At 44.7% G+C, this 16,253-nt stretch overlaps 1 protein-coding gene across 1 annotated transcript in view; it reads right to left on the reverse strand.

Annotated features, from left to right (window-relative positions):
* Positions 1-16,253, reverse strand: part of LOC135056656 (alpha-2-macroglobulin-like) — a 213,897-nt gene that overhangs the window by 131,304 nt on the left and 66,340 nt on the right. The window contains exon 11 of the mRNA XM_063962102.1: positions 15,288-15,449. Within this exon, the coding sequence (XP_063818172.1) occupies positions 15,288-15,449 (162 nt within the window). The remainder of the gene's footprint in view (positions 1-15,287; positions 15,450-16,253) is intronic.

Below are 16,253 nucleotides of genomic sequence, written 5' to 3' on the forward strand. Positions count from 1 at the left end.
GCTGCATCATCTATTATCTATATATAATATTATATATCTGTCTGACTGCTCAGCTCACACAGCTTATAATTGTGGGGGAGACTGGGGAGCACTACTGCAGTGCCAGTTATAGGTTATAGCAGGAGCCAGGAGTACATAATATATTATATAGTGAGTGACCACCAGACACACAGTGCAGTTTATTTAATATATCCGTTCTCTGCCTGAAAAAAGCGATACACACAGTGACTCAGTCAGTCACATACCATATCTGTGTGCACTGCTCAGGCTCAGGCCAGTGTGCTGCATCATCTATATATATTATATATCTGTCTGACTGCTCAGCTCACACAGCTTATAATTGTGGGGGAGACTGGGGAGCACTACTGCAGTGCCAGTTATAGGTTATAGCAGGAGCCAGGAGTACATAATATTATATTAAAATTAAACAGTGCACACTTTTGCTGCAGGAGTGCCACTGCCAGTGTGACTAGTGACCAGTGACCTGACCACCAGTATATATAATATTAGTAGTATACTATCTCTTTATCAACCAGTCTATATTAGCAGCAGACACAGTACAGTGCGGTAGTTCACGGCTGTGGCTACCTCTGTGTCGGCACTCGGCAGCCCGTCCATAATTGTATATACCACCTAACCGTGGTTTTTTTTTCTTTCTTTATACATACATACTAGTTACGAGTATACTATCTCTTTATCAACCAGTCTATATATTAGCAGCAGACACAGTACAGTGCGGTAGTTCACGGCTGTGGCTACCTCTGTGTCGGCACTCGGCAGCCCGTCCATAATTGTATATACCACCTAACCGTGGTTTTTTTTTCTTTCTTTATACATACATACTAGTTACGAGTATACTATCTCTTTATCAACCAGTCTATATATTAGCAGCAGACACAGTACAGTGCGGTAGTTCACGGCTGTGGCTACCTCTGTGTCGGCACTCGGCAGCCCGTCCATAATTGTATATACCACCTAACCGTGGTTTTTTTTTCTTTCTTTATACATACATACTAGTTACGAGTATACTATCTCTTTATCAACCAGTCTATATATTAGCAGCAGACACAGTACAGTGCGGTAGTTCACGGCTGTGGCTACCTCTGTGTCGGCACTCGGCAGCCCGTCCATAATTGTATATACCACCTAACCGTGGTTTTTTTTTCTTTCTTTATACATACATACTAGTTACGAGTATACTATCTCTTTATCAACCAGTCTATATATTAGCAGCAGACACAGTACAGTGCGGTAGTTCACGGCTGTGGCTACCTCTGTGTCGGCACTCGGCAGCCCGTCCATAATTGTATATACCACCTAACCGTGGTTTTTTTTTCTTTCTTTATACATACATACTAGTTACGAGTATACTATCTCTTTATCAACCAGTCTATATATTAGCAGCAGACACAGTACAGTGCGGTAGTTCACGGCTGTGGCTACCTCTGTGTCGGCACTCGGCAGCCCGTCCATAATTGTATACTAGTATCCAATCCATTCATCTCCATTGTTTACCAGAGGTGCCTTTTAGTTGTGCCTATTAAAATATGGAGAACAAAAATGTTGAGGTTCCAAAATTAGGGAAAGATCAAGATCCACTTCCACCTCGTGCTGAAGCTGCTGCCACTAGTCATGGCCGAGACGATGAAATGCCAGCAACGTCGTCTGCCAAGGCCGATGCCCAATGGCATAGTACAGAGCATGTCAAAACCAAAACACCAAATATCAGTAAAAAAAGGACTCCAAAACCTAAAATAAAATTGTCGGAGGAGAAGCGTAAACTTGCCAATATGCCATTTACCACACGGAGTGGCAAGGAACGGCTGAGGCCCTGGCCTATGTTCATGGCTAGTGGTTCAGCTTCACATGAGGATGGAAGCACTCAGCCTCTCGCTAGAAAACTGAAAAGACTCAAGCTGGCAAAAGCACCGCAAAGAACTGTGCGTTCTTTGAAATCCCAAATCCACAAGGAGAGTCCAATTGTGTCGGTTGCGATGCCTGACCTTCCCAACACTGGACGTGAAGAGCATGCGCCTTCCACCATTTGCACGCCCCCTGCAAGTGCTGGAAGGAGCACCCGCAGTCCAGTTCCTGATAGTCAGATTGAAGATGTCAGTGTTGAAGTACACCAGGATGAGGAGGATATGGGTGTTGCTGGCGCTGGGGAGGAAATTGACCAGGAGGATTCTGATGGTGAGGTGGTTTGTTTAAGTCAGGCACCCGGGGAGACACCTGTTGTCCGTGGGAGGAATATGGCCGTTGACATGCCAGGTGAAAATACCAAAAAAATCAGCTCTTCGGTGTGGAGGTATTTCACCAGAAATGCGGACAACAGGTGTCAAGCCGTGTGTTCCCTTTGTCAAGCTGTAATAAGTAGGGGTAAGGACGTTAACCACCTCGGAACATCCTCCCTTATACGTCACCTGCAGCGCATTCATAATAAGTCAGTGACAAGTTCAAAAACTTTGGGTGACAGCGGAAGCAGTCCACTGACCAGTAAATCCCTTCCTCTTGTAACCAAGCTCACGCAAACCACCCCACCAACTCCCTCAGTGTCAATTTCCTCCTTCCCCAGGAATGCCAATAGTCCTGCAGGCCATGTCACTGGCAATTCTGACGAGTCCTCTCCTGCCTGGGATTCCTCCGATGCATCCTTGCGTGTAACGCCTACTGCTGCTGGCGCTGCTGTTGTTGCTGCTGGGAGTCGATGGTCATCCCAGAGGGGAAGTCGTAAGCCCACTTGTACTACTTCCAGTAAGCAATTGACTGTTCAACAGTCCTTTGCGAGGAAGATGAAATATCACAGCAGTCATCCTACTGCAAAGCGGATAACTGAGGCCTTGGCATCCTGGGTGGTGAGAAACGTGGTTCCGGTATCCATCATTACTGCAGAGCCAACTAGAGACTTGTTGGAGGTACTGTGTCCCCGGTACCAAATACCATCTAGGTTCCATTTCTCTAGGCAGGCGATACCGAAAATGTACACAGACCTCAGAAAAAGAGTCACCAGTGTCCTAAAAAATGCAGCTGTACCCAATGTCCACTTAACCACGGACATGTGGACAAGTGGAGCAGGGCAGGGTCAGGACTATATGACTGTGACAGCCCACTGGGTAGATGTATGGACTCCCGCCGCAAGAACAGCAGCGGCGGCACCAGTAGCAGCATCTCGCAAACGCCAACTCTTTCCTAGGCAGGCTACGCTTTGTATCACCGGTTTCCAGAATACGCACACAGCTGAAAACCTCTTACGGCAACTGAGGAAGATCATCGCGGAATGGCTTGCCCCAATTGGACTCTCCTGTGGATTTGTGGCATCGGACAACGCCAGCAATATTGTGTGTGCATTAAATCTGGGCCAATTCCAGCACGTCCCATGTTTTGCACATACCTTGAATTTGGTGGTGCAGAATTTTTTAAAAAACGACAGGGGCGTGCAAGAGATGCTGTCGGTGGCCAGAAGAATTGCGGGACACTTTCGGCGTACAGGCACCACGTACAGAAAACTGGAGCACCACCAAAAACTACTGAACCTGCCCTGCCATCATCTGAAGCAAGAAGTGGTAACGAGGTGGAATTCAACCCTCTATATGCTTCAGAGGTTGGAGGAGCAGCAAAAGGCCATTCAAGCCTATACAATTGAGCACGATATAGTAGGTGGAATGCACCTGTCTCAAGTGCAGTGGAGAATGATTTCAACGTTGTGCAAGGTTCTGATGCCCTTTGAACTTGCCACACGTGAAGTCAGTTCAGACACTGCCAGCCTGAGTCAGGTCATTCCCCTCATCAGGCTTTTGCAGAAGAAGCTGGAGGCATTGAAGGAGGAGCTAACACGGAGCGATTCCGCTAGGCATGTGGGACTTGTGGATGCAGCCCTTAATTCGCTTAACAAGGATTCACGGGTGGTCAATCTGTTGAAATCAGAGCACTACATTTTGGCCACCGTGCTCGATCCTAGATTTAAAGCCTACCTTGGATCTCTCTTTCCGGCAGACACAGGTCTGCTGGGGTTGAAAGACCTGCTGGTGACAAAATTGTCAAGTCAAGCGGAACGCGACCTGTCAACATCTCCTCCTTCACATTCTCCCGCAACTGGGGGTGCGAGGAAAAGGCTCAGAATTCCGAGCCCACCCGCTGGCGGTGATGCAGGGCAGTCTGGAGCGACTGCTGATGCTGACATCTGGTCCGGACTGAAGGACCTGACAACGATTACGGACATGTCGTCTACTGTCACTGCATATGATTCTCTCAACATTGATAGAATGGTGGAGGATTATATGAGTGACCGCATCCAAGTAGGCACGTCACACAGTCCGTACTTATACTGGCAGGAAAAAGAGGCAATTTGGAGGCCCTTGCACAAACTGGCTTTATTCTACCTAAGTTGCCCTCCCACAAGTGTGTACTCCGAAAGAGTGTTTAGTGCCGCCGCTCACCTTGTCAGCAATCGGCGTACGAGGTTACATCCAGAAAATGTGGAGAAGATGATGTTCATTAAAATGAATTATAATCAATTCCTCCGTGGAGACATTGACCAGCAGCAATTGCCTCCACAAAGTACACAGGGAGCTGAGATGGTGGATTCCAGTGGGGACGAATTGATAATCTGTGAGGAGGGGGATGTACACGGTGATATATCGGAGGGTGAAGATGAGGTGGACATCTTGCCTCTGTAGAGCCAGTTTGTGCAAGGAGAGATTAATTGCTTCTTTTTTGGGGGGGGTCCAAACCAACCCGTCATATCAGTCACAGTCGTGTGGCAGACCCTGTCACTGAAATGATGGGTTGGTTAAAGTGTGCATGTCCTGTTTTGTTTATACAACATAAGGGTGGGTGGGAGGGCCCAAGGACAATTCCATCTTGCACCTCTTTTTTCTTTTCTTTTTCTTTGCATCATGTGCTGATTGGGGAGGGTTTTTTGGAAGGGACATCCTGCGTGACACTGCAGTGCCACTCCTAGATGGGCCCGGTGTTTGTGTCGGCCACTAGGGTCGCTAATCTTACTCACACAGTCAGCTACCTCATTGCGCCTCTTTTTTTCTTTGCGTCATGTGCTGTTTGGGGAGGGTTTTTTGGAAGGGACATCCTGCGTGACACTGCAGTGCCACTCCTAGATGGGCCCGGTGTTTGTGTCGGCCACTAGGGTCGCTAATCTTACTCACACAGCTACCTCATTGCGCCTCTTTTTTTCTTTGCGTCATGTGCTGTTTGGGGAGGGTTTTTTGGAAGGGACATCCTGCGTGACACTGCAGTGCCACTCCTAGATGGGCCCGGTGTTTGTGTCGGCCACTAGGGTCGCTTATCTTACTCACACAGCGACCTCGGTGCAAATTTTAGGACTAAAAATAATATTGTGAGGTGTGAGGTATTCAGAATAGACTGAAAATGAGTGTAAATTATGGTTTTTGAGGTTAATAATACTTTGGGATCAAAATGACCCCCAAATTCTATGATTTAAGCTGTTTTTTAGTGTTTTTGGAAAAAAACACCCGAATCCAAAACACACCCGAATCCGACAAAAAAAATTCGGTGAGGTTTTGCCAAAACGCGGTCGAACCCAAAACACGGCCGCGGAACCGAACCCAAAACCAAAACACAAAACCCGAAAAATTTCAGGCGCTCATCTCTAGAATCTACATGAAAACCTGATTTGCGACGATTGTACCGATGTTTCTGCAGTTGTACACTGTAGGACAGAAATTATGAGGCAGCAGATTTGGCGTCCCTATGCTCAGATTAGTTTCTGCCTATATTAGCATACAGTCGCAACTCTGAACGGCAAAAGACAGCCATCGCAAGAACAACCACTGTTGAATCAGACTCAGTGTTCCAGGGATGTTAAGTTGCTACTTTTGAATGCATATGTTTGACATTTATAAAGTCTCACATTATACATAATGGAGCATAGCGGAGGTGGGGATGGGGGGCTACATCTGCTAGTATCTGAATCTTTACACAGATTTGATATTTACAGTAGTTGCACACTTGTGTACAATAAATGCCAGCACCAGTGATCAGTGTACACTTGCAATGTAGTTTTGTCACTTTGGTGCTGTGAATAAGATTCAGATTTTGAGAAACATAATGTTTGGTTGTGGCTACATGGCAAAGTCTATGGTACACCAAATGGATTTTTGACATGACTGGAGCAAAGGCTGAGGACACATCTGAAAAGTGAGGGCAATAAGCAGCCATTTATAATGTAGATACATCATTCACCTCTCAGCTTACACTATGTGTTTCTTTTTTATTTTATATTATTTTGGGTCCAGCCATGAGCCATCTGTTAGTGAAGATCACAGCACATTATCAAATTATATTATGTACTCACATGCAATAAACAAGATATTGGTATGAACTAGTGATGAGCGGGTTCGGATCCTCGGGATCCGAAACCCCCCGAACTTCACCATTTTTTGCACGGTTCCGAGCAGACTCGCTTCCTCCTGCCTTGCTCGGTTAACCCGAGCGTGCCCGAATGTCATCATCCCGCGGTCGGATTCTCGCGAGATTCGTATTCTATATAAGGAGCCGCGCGTCGATGCCATTTTTCACTCGTGCATTGGAGATGATCGTGAGAGGACGTGGCTGGCGTTCTCTCAGTTTCTATGTTCAGTGTGCAGCAAATATCTGTGCTCAGTGTGCTGCAAATATCTGTGCTCAGTGTGCTGCAAATATCTGTGCTCAGTGTACTGCAAATATCTACGTTCTCTGCCTGAAAAACGCTCCATATCTGTGCTCAGTGTGCTGCAAATATCTGTGCTCAGTGTGCTAATTGCTTTATTGTGGGGACTGGGGACCAGCAGTATTATATAGTAGGAGGACAGTGCAGAGTTTTGCTGACCAGTGACCACCAGTATTATACGTTCTCTGCCTGAAAAACGCTCCATATCTGTGCTGCATTGTAGTATATAGTAGGAGGACAGTGCAGAATTTTTCTGACCACCAGTGTATATATATAGCAGTACGGTACAGTAGTCCACTGCTCTACCTCTGTGTCGTCAAGTATTCTATCCATCCATACCTGTGGTGCATTTAAGTTTTGCGCAGTATATATATAGTAGGAGGACAGTGCATAATTTTGCTGACCACGAGTATATAATATATAGCAGTACGGTACAGTAGTCCACTGCTCTACCTACCTCTGTGTCGTCAAGTATACTATCCATCCATACCTGTGGTGCATTTAAGTTTTGCGCAGTATATATATAGTAGGAGGACAGTGCATAATTTTGCTGACCACCAGTATATAATATATAGCAGTACGGTACAGTAGTCCACTGCTCTACCTACCTCTGTGTCATCAAGTATACTATCCATCCATACCTGTGGTGCATTTAAGTTTTGTGCAGTATATATATAGTAGGAGGACAGTGCATAATTTTGCTGACCACCAGTATATTATATATAGCAGTACAGTACAGTAGTCCACTGCTCTACCTACCTCTGTGTCATCAAGTATACTATCCATCCATACCTGTGGTGCATTTAAGTTTTGCACAGTAACTATATATATAGTAGGAGGACAGTGCATAATTTTGCTGACCACCAGTATATAATATATAGTAGTACGGTACAGTAGCACACTGCTCTACCTACCTCTGTGTCGTCAAGTATACTATCCATCCATACCTGTGGTGCATTTAAGTTTTGCGCAGTATATATATAGAAGGAGGACCGTGCATCATTTTGCTGACCACCAGTATATAATATATAGCAGTATGGTACAGTAGTCCACTGCTCTACCTACCTCTGTGTTGTCAAGTATACCATACATCCATACCTGTGGTGTATTTAAGTTTTGCGCAGTAACTATATATATAGTAGGAGGACAGTGCATAATTTTGCTGAATACCAGTATATAATATATAGCAGTATGGTACAGTAGGCCACTGCTCTACCTACCTCTGTGTCGTGAAGTATACTATCCATCCATACCTGTGGTGCATTTAAGTTTTGCGCAGTATATATACAGTAGGAGGACAGTGCATAATTTTGCTGACCACCAGTATATAATATATAGCAGTACGGTACAGTAGTCCACTGCTCTACCTACCTCTGTTTCGTCAAGTATACTATCCATCCATACCTGTGGTGCATTTAAGTTTTGCGCAGTAACTATATATATAGTAGGAGGACAGTGCATAATTTTGCTGACCACCAGTATATAATATATAGCAGTACGGTATAGTAGTCCACTGCTCTACCTACCTCTGTGTTGTCAAGTATACTATCCATCCATACCTGTGGTGCATTTAAGTTTTGCGCAGTATATATATAGTAGGAGGACAGTGCATAATTTTGCTGACCACCAGTATATAATATATAGCAGTACGGTACAGTAGGCCACTGCTCTACCTACCTCTGTGTCGTCAAGTATACTATCCATCCATACCTGTGGTGCATTTAAGTTTTGCGCAGTATATATATAGAAGGAGGACAGTGCATAATTTGCTGACCACCAGTATATGATATATAGCAGTACGGTACAGTAGGCCACTGCTCTACCTACCTCTGTGTCATCAAGTTTACTATCCCATCCATACCTGTGGTGCATTAAGTTTTGCATAGTATATATATATAGTAGGAGGACAGTGCATAATTTTGCTGACCACCAGTATATAATATATAGCAGTACGCTACAGTAGGCCACTGCTTTACCTACCTCTGTGTCGTTAAGTATACTATCCCATCCATACCTGTGGTGCATTTAAGTTTTGCGCAGTATATATATAGTAGGAGGACAGTGCATAATTTTGCTGACCACCAGTATATAATATATAGCAGTACTGTACAGTAGTCCACTGCTCTACCTACTTCTGTTTCGTCAAGTATACTATCCATCCATACCTGTGGTGCATTTAAGTTTTGCACAGTATATATATAGTAGGAAGACAGTGCATTATTTTGCTGATCACCAGTATATAATTTATAGCAGTACGGTACAGTAGGCCACTGCTCTACCTACCTCTGTGTCATCAAGTATACTATCCATCCATACCTGTGGTGCATTTAAGTTTTGCGCAGTAACTATATATATAGTAGGAGGACAGTGCATAATTTTGCTGACCACCAGTATATAATATATAGCAGTACGGTACAGTAGGCCACTGCTCTACCTACCTCTGTGTCATCAAGTATACTATCCCATCCATACCTGTGGTGCATTTAAGTTTTGCGCAGTATGTATATAGTTGGAGGACAGTGCATCATTTTGCTGACCAACAGTATATAATATATAGCAGTACGGTACAGTAGTCCACTGCTCTACCTACCTCTGTTTCATCAAGTATACTATCCATCCATACCTGTGGTGCATTTAAGTTTTGTGCAGTATATATATAGTAGTAGGACAGTGCATAATTTTGCTGACCACCAGTATATAATATATAGCAGTACGGTACAGTAGTCCACTGCTCTACCTACCTCTGTGTCGTCAAATATACTATCCATCCATACCTGTTGTGCATTTAAGTTTTGCGCAGTATATATATAGTAGGAGGACAGTGCATACTTTTGCTGACCACCAGTATATAATATATAGCAGTACGGTACAGTAGTCCACTGCTCTACCTACCTCTGTGTCGTCAAGTATACTATCCAGCCATACCTGTGGTGCATTTAAGTTTTGCTCAGTATATATATAGTAGTAGGACAGTGCATAATTTGCTGACCACCAGTATATAATATATAGCAGTACGGTACAGTAGGCCACTGCTCTACCTACCTCTGTGTCGTCAAGTATACCATCCCATCCATACATGTGGTGCATTTAAGTTTTGCGCAGTATATATATAGTAGGAGGACAGTGCATCATTTTGCTGACCACCAGTATATAATATATAGCAGTATGGTACAGTAGTTCATTGCTCTACCTACCTCTGTGTCGTCAAGTATACTATCCATCCATACCTGTGGTGCATTTAAGTTTTGCGCTGTAACTATATAAATAGTAGGAGGACAGTGCATAATTTTGCTGACCACCAGTATATAATATATAGCAGTATGGTACAGTAGTCCACTGCTCTACCTACCTCTATGTCGTCAAGTATACTATCCATCCATACCTGTGGTGCATTTAAGTTTTGCGTAGTAACTATATATATAGTAGGAGGACAGTGCATAATTTTGCTTACCACCAGTATATAATATATAGCAGTACGGTACAGTAGTCCACTGCTCTACCTACCTCTGTGTCGTCAAGTATACTATCTATCCATACCTGTGGTGCATTTTAGTTTTTCGCAGTATATATATAGTAGGAGGACAGTGCATAATTTTGCTGACCACCAGTATATAATATATAGCAGTACGGTACAGTAGTCCACTGCTCTACCTACCTCTGTGTCACCAAGTATTATATCCATCCATACCTGTGCTGCATTTAAGTTTTGCGCAGTATATATATAGTAGTAGGACAGGGCATAATTTTGCTGACCAGCAGTATATATTATATAGCAGTACGGTACAGTAGGCCACTGCTCTACCTACCTCTGTGTCGTCAAGTACACTATCCATCCATACCTGTGGTGCATTTCAGTTGTGTGCAGTATATATAGTAGTAGGCCATTGCTATTGATATATTACTGGCATATAATTCCACACATTAAAAAATGGAGAACAAAAATGTGGTGGGTAAAATAGGGAAAGATCAAGATCCACTTCCACCTCGTGCTGAAGCTACTGCCACTAGTCATGGCCGAGACGATGAAATGCCATCAATGTCGTCTGCCAAGGCCGATGCCCATTGTCATAGTAGAGAGCATGTAAAACCCCAAAAAATAAAGCTCAGTAAAATGACCCAGAAATCTAAATCAAAATCATCTGAGGAGAAGCGTATACTTGCCAATGTGCCATTTATGACACGGAGTGGCAAGGAACGGCTGAGGGCCTGGCCTATGTTCATGGCTAGTGGTTCAGCTTCACATGAGGATGGAAGCACTCATCCTCCTGCTAGAAAACTTAAAAGCGTTAAGATGCCAAAAGCACAGCAAAGAACTGTGCGTTCTTCTAAATCACAAATCCCCAAGGAGAGTCCAATTGTGTCGGTTGCGATGCCTGACCTTCCCAACACTGGACGGGAAGAGGTGGCGCCTTCCACCATTTGCACGCCCCCTGCAAATGCTGGAAGGAGCACCGGCAGTCCAGTTCATGATAGTCAAATTGAAGATGTCACTGTTGAAGTACATAAGGATGAGGATATGGGTGTTACTGGCGCTGGGGAGGAAATTGACAAGGACGATTCTGATGGTGAGGTGGTTTGTTTAAGTCAGGCACCCGGGAAGACACTTGTTGTCCGTGGGACGAATATGGCCATTGACATAACTGGTCAAATTATAAAAAAAAATCGCCTCTTCGGTGTGGAATTATTTCAACAGAAATGCGGACAACTGGTGTCAAGCTGCGTGTTGCCTTTGTCAAGCTGTTATAAGTAGGGGTAAGGACGTTAACCACCTCAGAACATCCTCCATTATACGTCACCTGGAGTGCATTCATCAGAAGTCATTGACAAGTTCAAAAACTTTGGGTGACAGCAGAAGCAGTCCACTGACAACTAAATCCCTTCCTCTTGTAACCAAGCTCCTGCAAACCACACCACCAACTCCCTCAGTGAAAATTTCCTCCTTACACAGGAACGCCAACAGTCCTGCAGGCCATGTCACTGTCAAGTCTGACGAGTCCTCTCCTGCCTGGGATTCCACCAATGCATCCTTGAGTGTAACACCTACTGCTGCTGGCGCTGCTGTTGTTGCTGCTGGGAGTCGATCGTCATCCCAGAGGGGAAGTCGGAAGACCACTTGTACTACTTCCAGTAAGCAATTGACTGTCCTTTGCAAGGAAGATGAAATATCATAGCAGTCATCCTGCTGCAAAGCGGATAACTCAGGCCTTGGCAGCGTGGGTGGTGAGAAACGTGTTTACGGTATCCACCGTTAATTCACAGGGAACTAGAGAATTGATTGAGGTACTGTATCCCCGGTACCAAATACCATCTAGGTTCCATTTCTCTAGGCAGGTGATACCGAAAATGTACACAGACGTCAGAAAAAGAGTCACCAGTGTCCTAAAAAATGCAGTTGTACCCAATGTCCACTTAACCACGGACATGTGGACAAGTGGAGCAGGGCAGACTCAGTACTATATGACTGTGACAGCCCACTGGGTAGATGTATTGCCTCCTGCAGCAAGAACAGCAGCGGCGGCACCAGTAGCAGCATCTCGCAAACGCCAACTCATTCCTAGGCAGGCCACGCTTTGTATCACCTCTTTCCATAAGAGGCACACAGCTGACAACCTCTTACCGAAACTGAGGAACATCATCGCAGAATGGCTTACCCCAATTGGACTCTCCTGGGGATTTGTGATATCGGACAACGCCACCAATATTGTGCGTGCATTACATGTGGGCAAATTCCAGCACATCCCATGTTTTGCACATACATTGAATTTGGTGGTGCAGAATTATTTAAAAAACGACGGGGGCGTGCAAGAGATGCTGTCGGTGGCCCGAAGAATTGCGGGCCTCTTTCGGCATTCAGCCACCGCGTGCCAAAGACTGGAGCACCAGCAAACACTCCTGAACCTGCCCTGCCATCATCTGAAGCAAGAGGTGGTAACAAGGTGGAATTCAACCCTCTATATGCTTCAGAGGATGGAGGAGCAGCAAAAGGCCATTCAAGCCTATACAGCTACCTACGATATAGGCAAAGGAGGGGGAATGCACCTGACTCAAGCGCAGTGGAGAATGATTTCAACGTTGTGCAAGGTTCTGCAACCCTTTGAACTTGCCACACGTGAAGTCAGTTCAGACACTGCCAGCCTGAGTCAGGTCATTCCCCTCATCAGGCTTTTGCAGAAGAAGCTGGAGACATTGAAGGAGGAGCTAAAACAGAGCGATTCCGCTAGGCATGTGGGACTTGTGGATGGAGCCCTTAATTCGCTTAACCAGGATTCACGGGTGGTCAATCTGTTGAAATCAGAGCACTACATTTTGGCCAACGTGCTCGATCCTAGATTTAAAACCTACGTTGTATCTCTCTTTCCGGCAGACACAAGTCTGCAGAGGTTCAAAGACCTGCTGGTGAGAAAATTGTCAAGTCAAGCGGAACGTGACCCGTCAACAACTCCTCCTTCACATTCTCCCGCAACTGGGGCTGCGAGGAAAAGGCTAAGAATTCCGAGCCCACCCGCTGGCGGTGATGCAGGGCAGTCTGGAGTGAGTACTGACATCTGGTCCGGACTGAAGGACCTGCCAACGATTACTGACATGTCGTCTACTGTCACTGCATATGATTCTGTCACCATTGAAAGAATGGTGGAGGATTATATGAGTGACCGCATCCAAGTAGGCACGTCAGACAGTCCGTACGTATACTGGCAGGAAAAAGAGGCAATTTGGAGGCCCTTGCAGAAACTGGCTTTATTTTACCTAAGTTGCCCCCCCCTCCAGTGTGTACTCCGAAAGAGTGTTTAGTGCAGCCGCTCACCTTGTCAGCAATCGGCGTACGAGATTACTTCCAGAAAATGTGGAGAAGATGACATTCACCAGCAATTGCCTCCAGAAAGTACACAGGGACGTGAGATGGTGGATTCCAGTGGGGACGAATTAATAATATGTGAGGAGGGGGATGTACACAGTGAAAGGGGTGAAGAATCGGAGGAAGAGGAGGAGGTGGACATCTTGCCTCTGTAGAGCCAGTTTGTGCAAGGAGAGATTGATTGCTTCTTTTTTGGTGGGGGCCCAAACCAACCAGTCATTTCAGTCACAGTCGTGTGGCAGACCCTGTCGCTAAAATAATGGGTTCGTTAAAGTGTGCATGTCCTGTTTATACAACATAAGGGTGGGTGGGAGGGCCCAAGGACAATTCCCTCTTGCACCTCTTTTTTCTTTCATTTTTCTTTGCATCATGTGCTGTTTGGGGACTATTTTTTGAAGTGCCATCCTGTCTGACACTGCAGTGCCACTCCTAGATGGGCCATGTGTTTGTGTCGGCCACTTGGGTCGCTTAGCTTAGTCACACAGCTACCTCATTGCCCCTCTTTTTTCAGTGCATCATGTGCTGTTTGGGGACTACTTTTTTGAAGTGCCATCCTGTCTGACACTGCAGTGCCACTCCTAGATGGGCCAGGTGTTTGTGTCGGCCACTTGAGTCGCTTAGCTTAGTCACACAGCTACCTCATTGCGCCTCTTTTTTTCTTTGCATCATGTGCTGTTTGGGGACTATTTTTTAAATCTGCCATCCTGTCTGACACTGCAGTGCCACTCCTAGATGGGCCAGGTGTTTGTGTCGGCCACTTGGGTCGCTTAGCTTAGTCATCCAGCGACCTCGGTGCAAATTTTAGGACTAAAAATAATATTGTGAGGTGTTCAGAACAGACTGGAAATGAGTGGAAATTATGGTTATTGAGGTTAATAATACTATGGGATCAAAATGACCCCCAAATTCTATGATTTAAGCTGTTTTTGAGGTTTTTTTGTAAAAAAAACACCCAAATCCAAAACACACCCGAATCTGACAAAAATTTTCAGGGAGGTTTTGCCACAATGCGTCCGAATCCCAAACCAAAACACAAAACCCGAAAAATGTCACTAGTATGAACATTGTTTTGTATTTGCATATGCATCTTACAATTTTTATGTAGAGTACATTATCTTATGATGTACTCTACATAATCTGTGCATTTTATTTGAATAGAGGGGGCTAGTCATAGGTATAAAGCTTTGGAGAGAGATAAAATGGAGAAGTTTCCCAAATCAACCAATCAGCTTCTGACATTTCAATTACTGTGCTGGGTAATTAACAGTTACAAGATGATTGGTTGCTATGGACAACTTCTCTATTGTATCGCTCCAATATTTGATACATCTTCCCCTATAAATAATACTACAAGCCCTATTTGTGGGGAAAAAACACCAACATGACCATGTACATAATGGAGTGATGTATACAGACTGCAGTTCATTTTCAAGAAAGTGCAAAATTGCCAACAATTTTACAAAATTGCATTTTGAATATGGAAGTAATGCCACGTGCACAAGTGTGACATGTCCACTTTCAGCAAGGATTGTGTAAATCTAATCAGACACTTTCATTAGAAGGTGCAAAATGTTGCATCACTGTAGATGATTATTCTAATAATTCATACATACAAAACAGAATATGCATTGATGGCCCAAATTATTGCAGGTTCATAATTTATCTTTTCATTTACTTTTGTCACTTACCTTATGTACATACATAAAATAGGAAAACGTAATAGCCCCACTCAGTGGCAGAGTCACTTACCGTTAGTGACATATAGCTGTCCCATTCAGAAGTGTTCAGTGAACAATGAGCAATTCCATTGCTGTCAGTCACCAGAGCTGCAATCTTTTCCCTTTTTCCATCCTGATATATGGATACGGCTGTATTAGCCATGGGCTGTTTTTTCTCATCAACAACACGCACCTGAGGATGAGAAATAAAAACTGCAGATCAAAACCTTCATATAATTACTGTGCATATTCAGTAATAGAATGATCTGCATACATCACATGGTCCCTATCAGAAGATATATGTAGTGTAGCTCTATAGATCCAATAATCACGATCACTAAATGACTCATCTACTATTTATACATATCCTCCAGGAAAAGTTGGGGGCATTGCTACATGATTTATAGTTTTGCAGCCCCCACAATGCCATGATTCATGCCACTGTGCAGCAGGGTACGGAACCATGATAATGTTATTCATTACAAAATGCATCACCAAGCCACCTGACTGCCCATTTCAGTAGGTAAGTGGATGAGCTACTGTAGGCGATGGCCTACTTCTCTAGGGCTCTAGTAGTACTCCATAAAAATCTGGAGGCTCCTGGCCATCAAGTAGAGTAGTCACATATGATTGTATGAAGTATTTGGTGAGTTTACTTCAATTTAAATAGAAGTAAACACCAAAATTGACATTTTTAAGAAATTAAGAAGAATCAAAAGTCTTTACACAGGATGCTGTCAGCATCCGGTCTGGATGCCGGTGGTCAGGTGACCGACGCCGGAATCCCGACACAACTCAGAATCCTGGCGCCGGAACCAGCCGGCATCCTGAAGGGAAGTATTGTAGAAACGGTTAGGGTTAAGGAGGGGTTAGGCACCACAGGGGGTGTTAGACATAGCCGCCACCCCGCCAGTCTTAGCCCTAGCCTCCACCCCCTATGTTTAGCTGTAGCTGCCACAACCCACAATCTTTGCCCTAGCCGCCCCCCCCAGGTGGG

This window comes from Pseudophryne corroboree, chromosome 3 (assembly GCF_028390025.1).
Source record: "Pseudophryne corroboree isolate aPseCor3 chromosome 3, aPseCor3.hap2, whole genome shotgun sequence".
NCBI lineage: Eukaryota > Metazoa > Chordata > Amphibia > Anura > Myobatrachidae > Pseudophryne > Pseudophryne corroboree.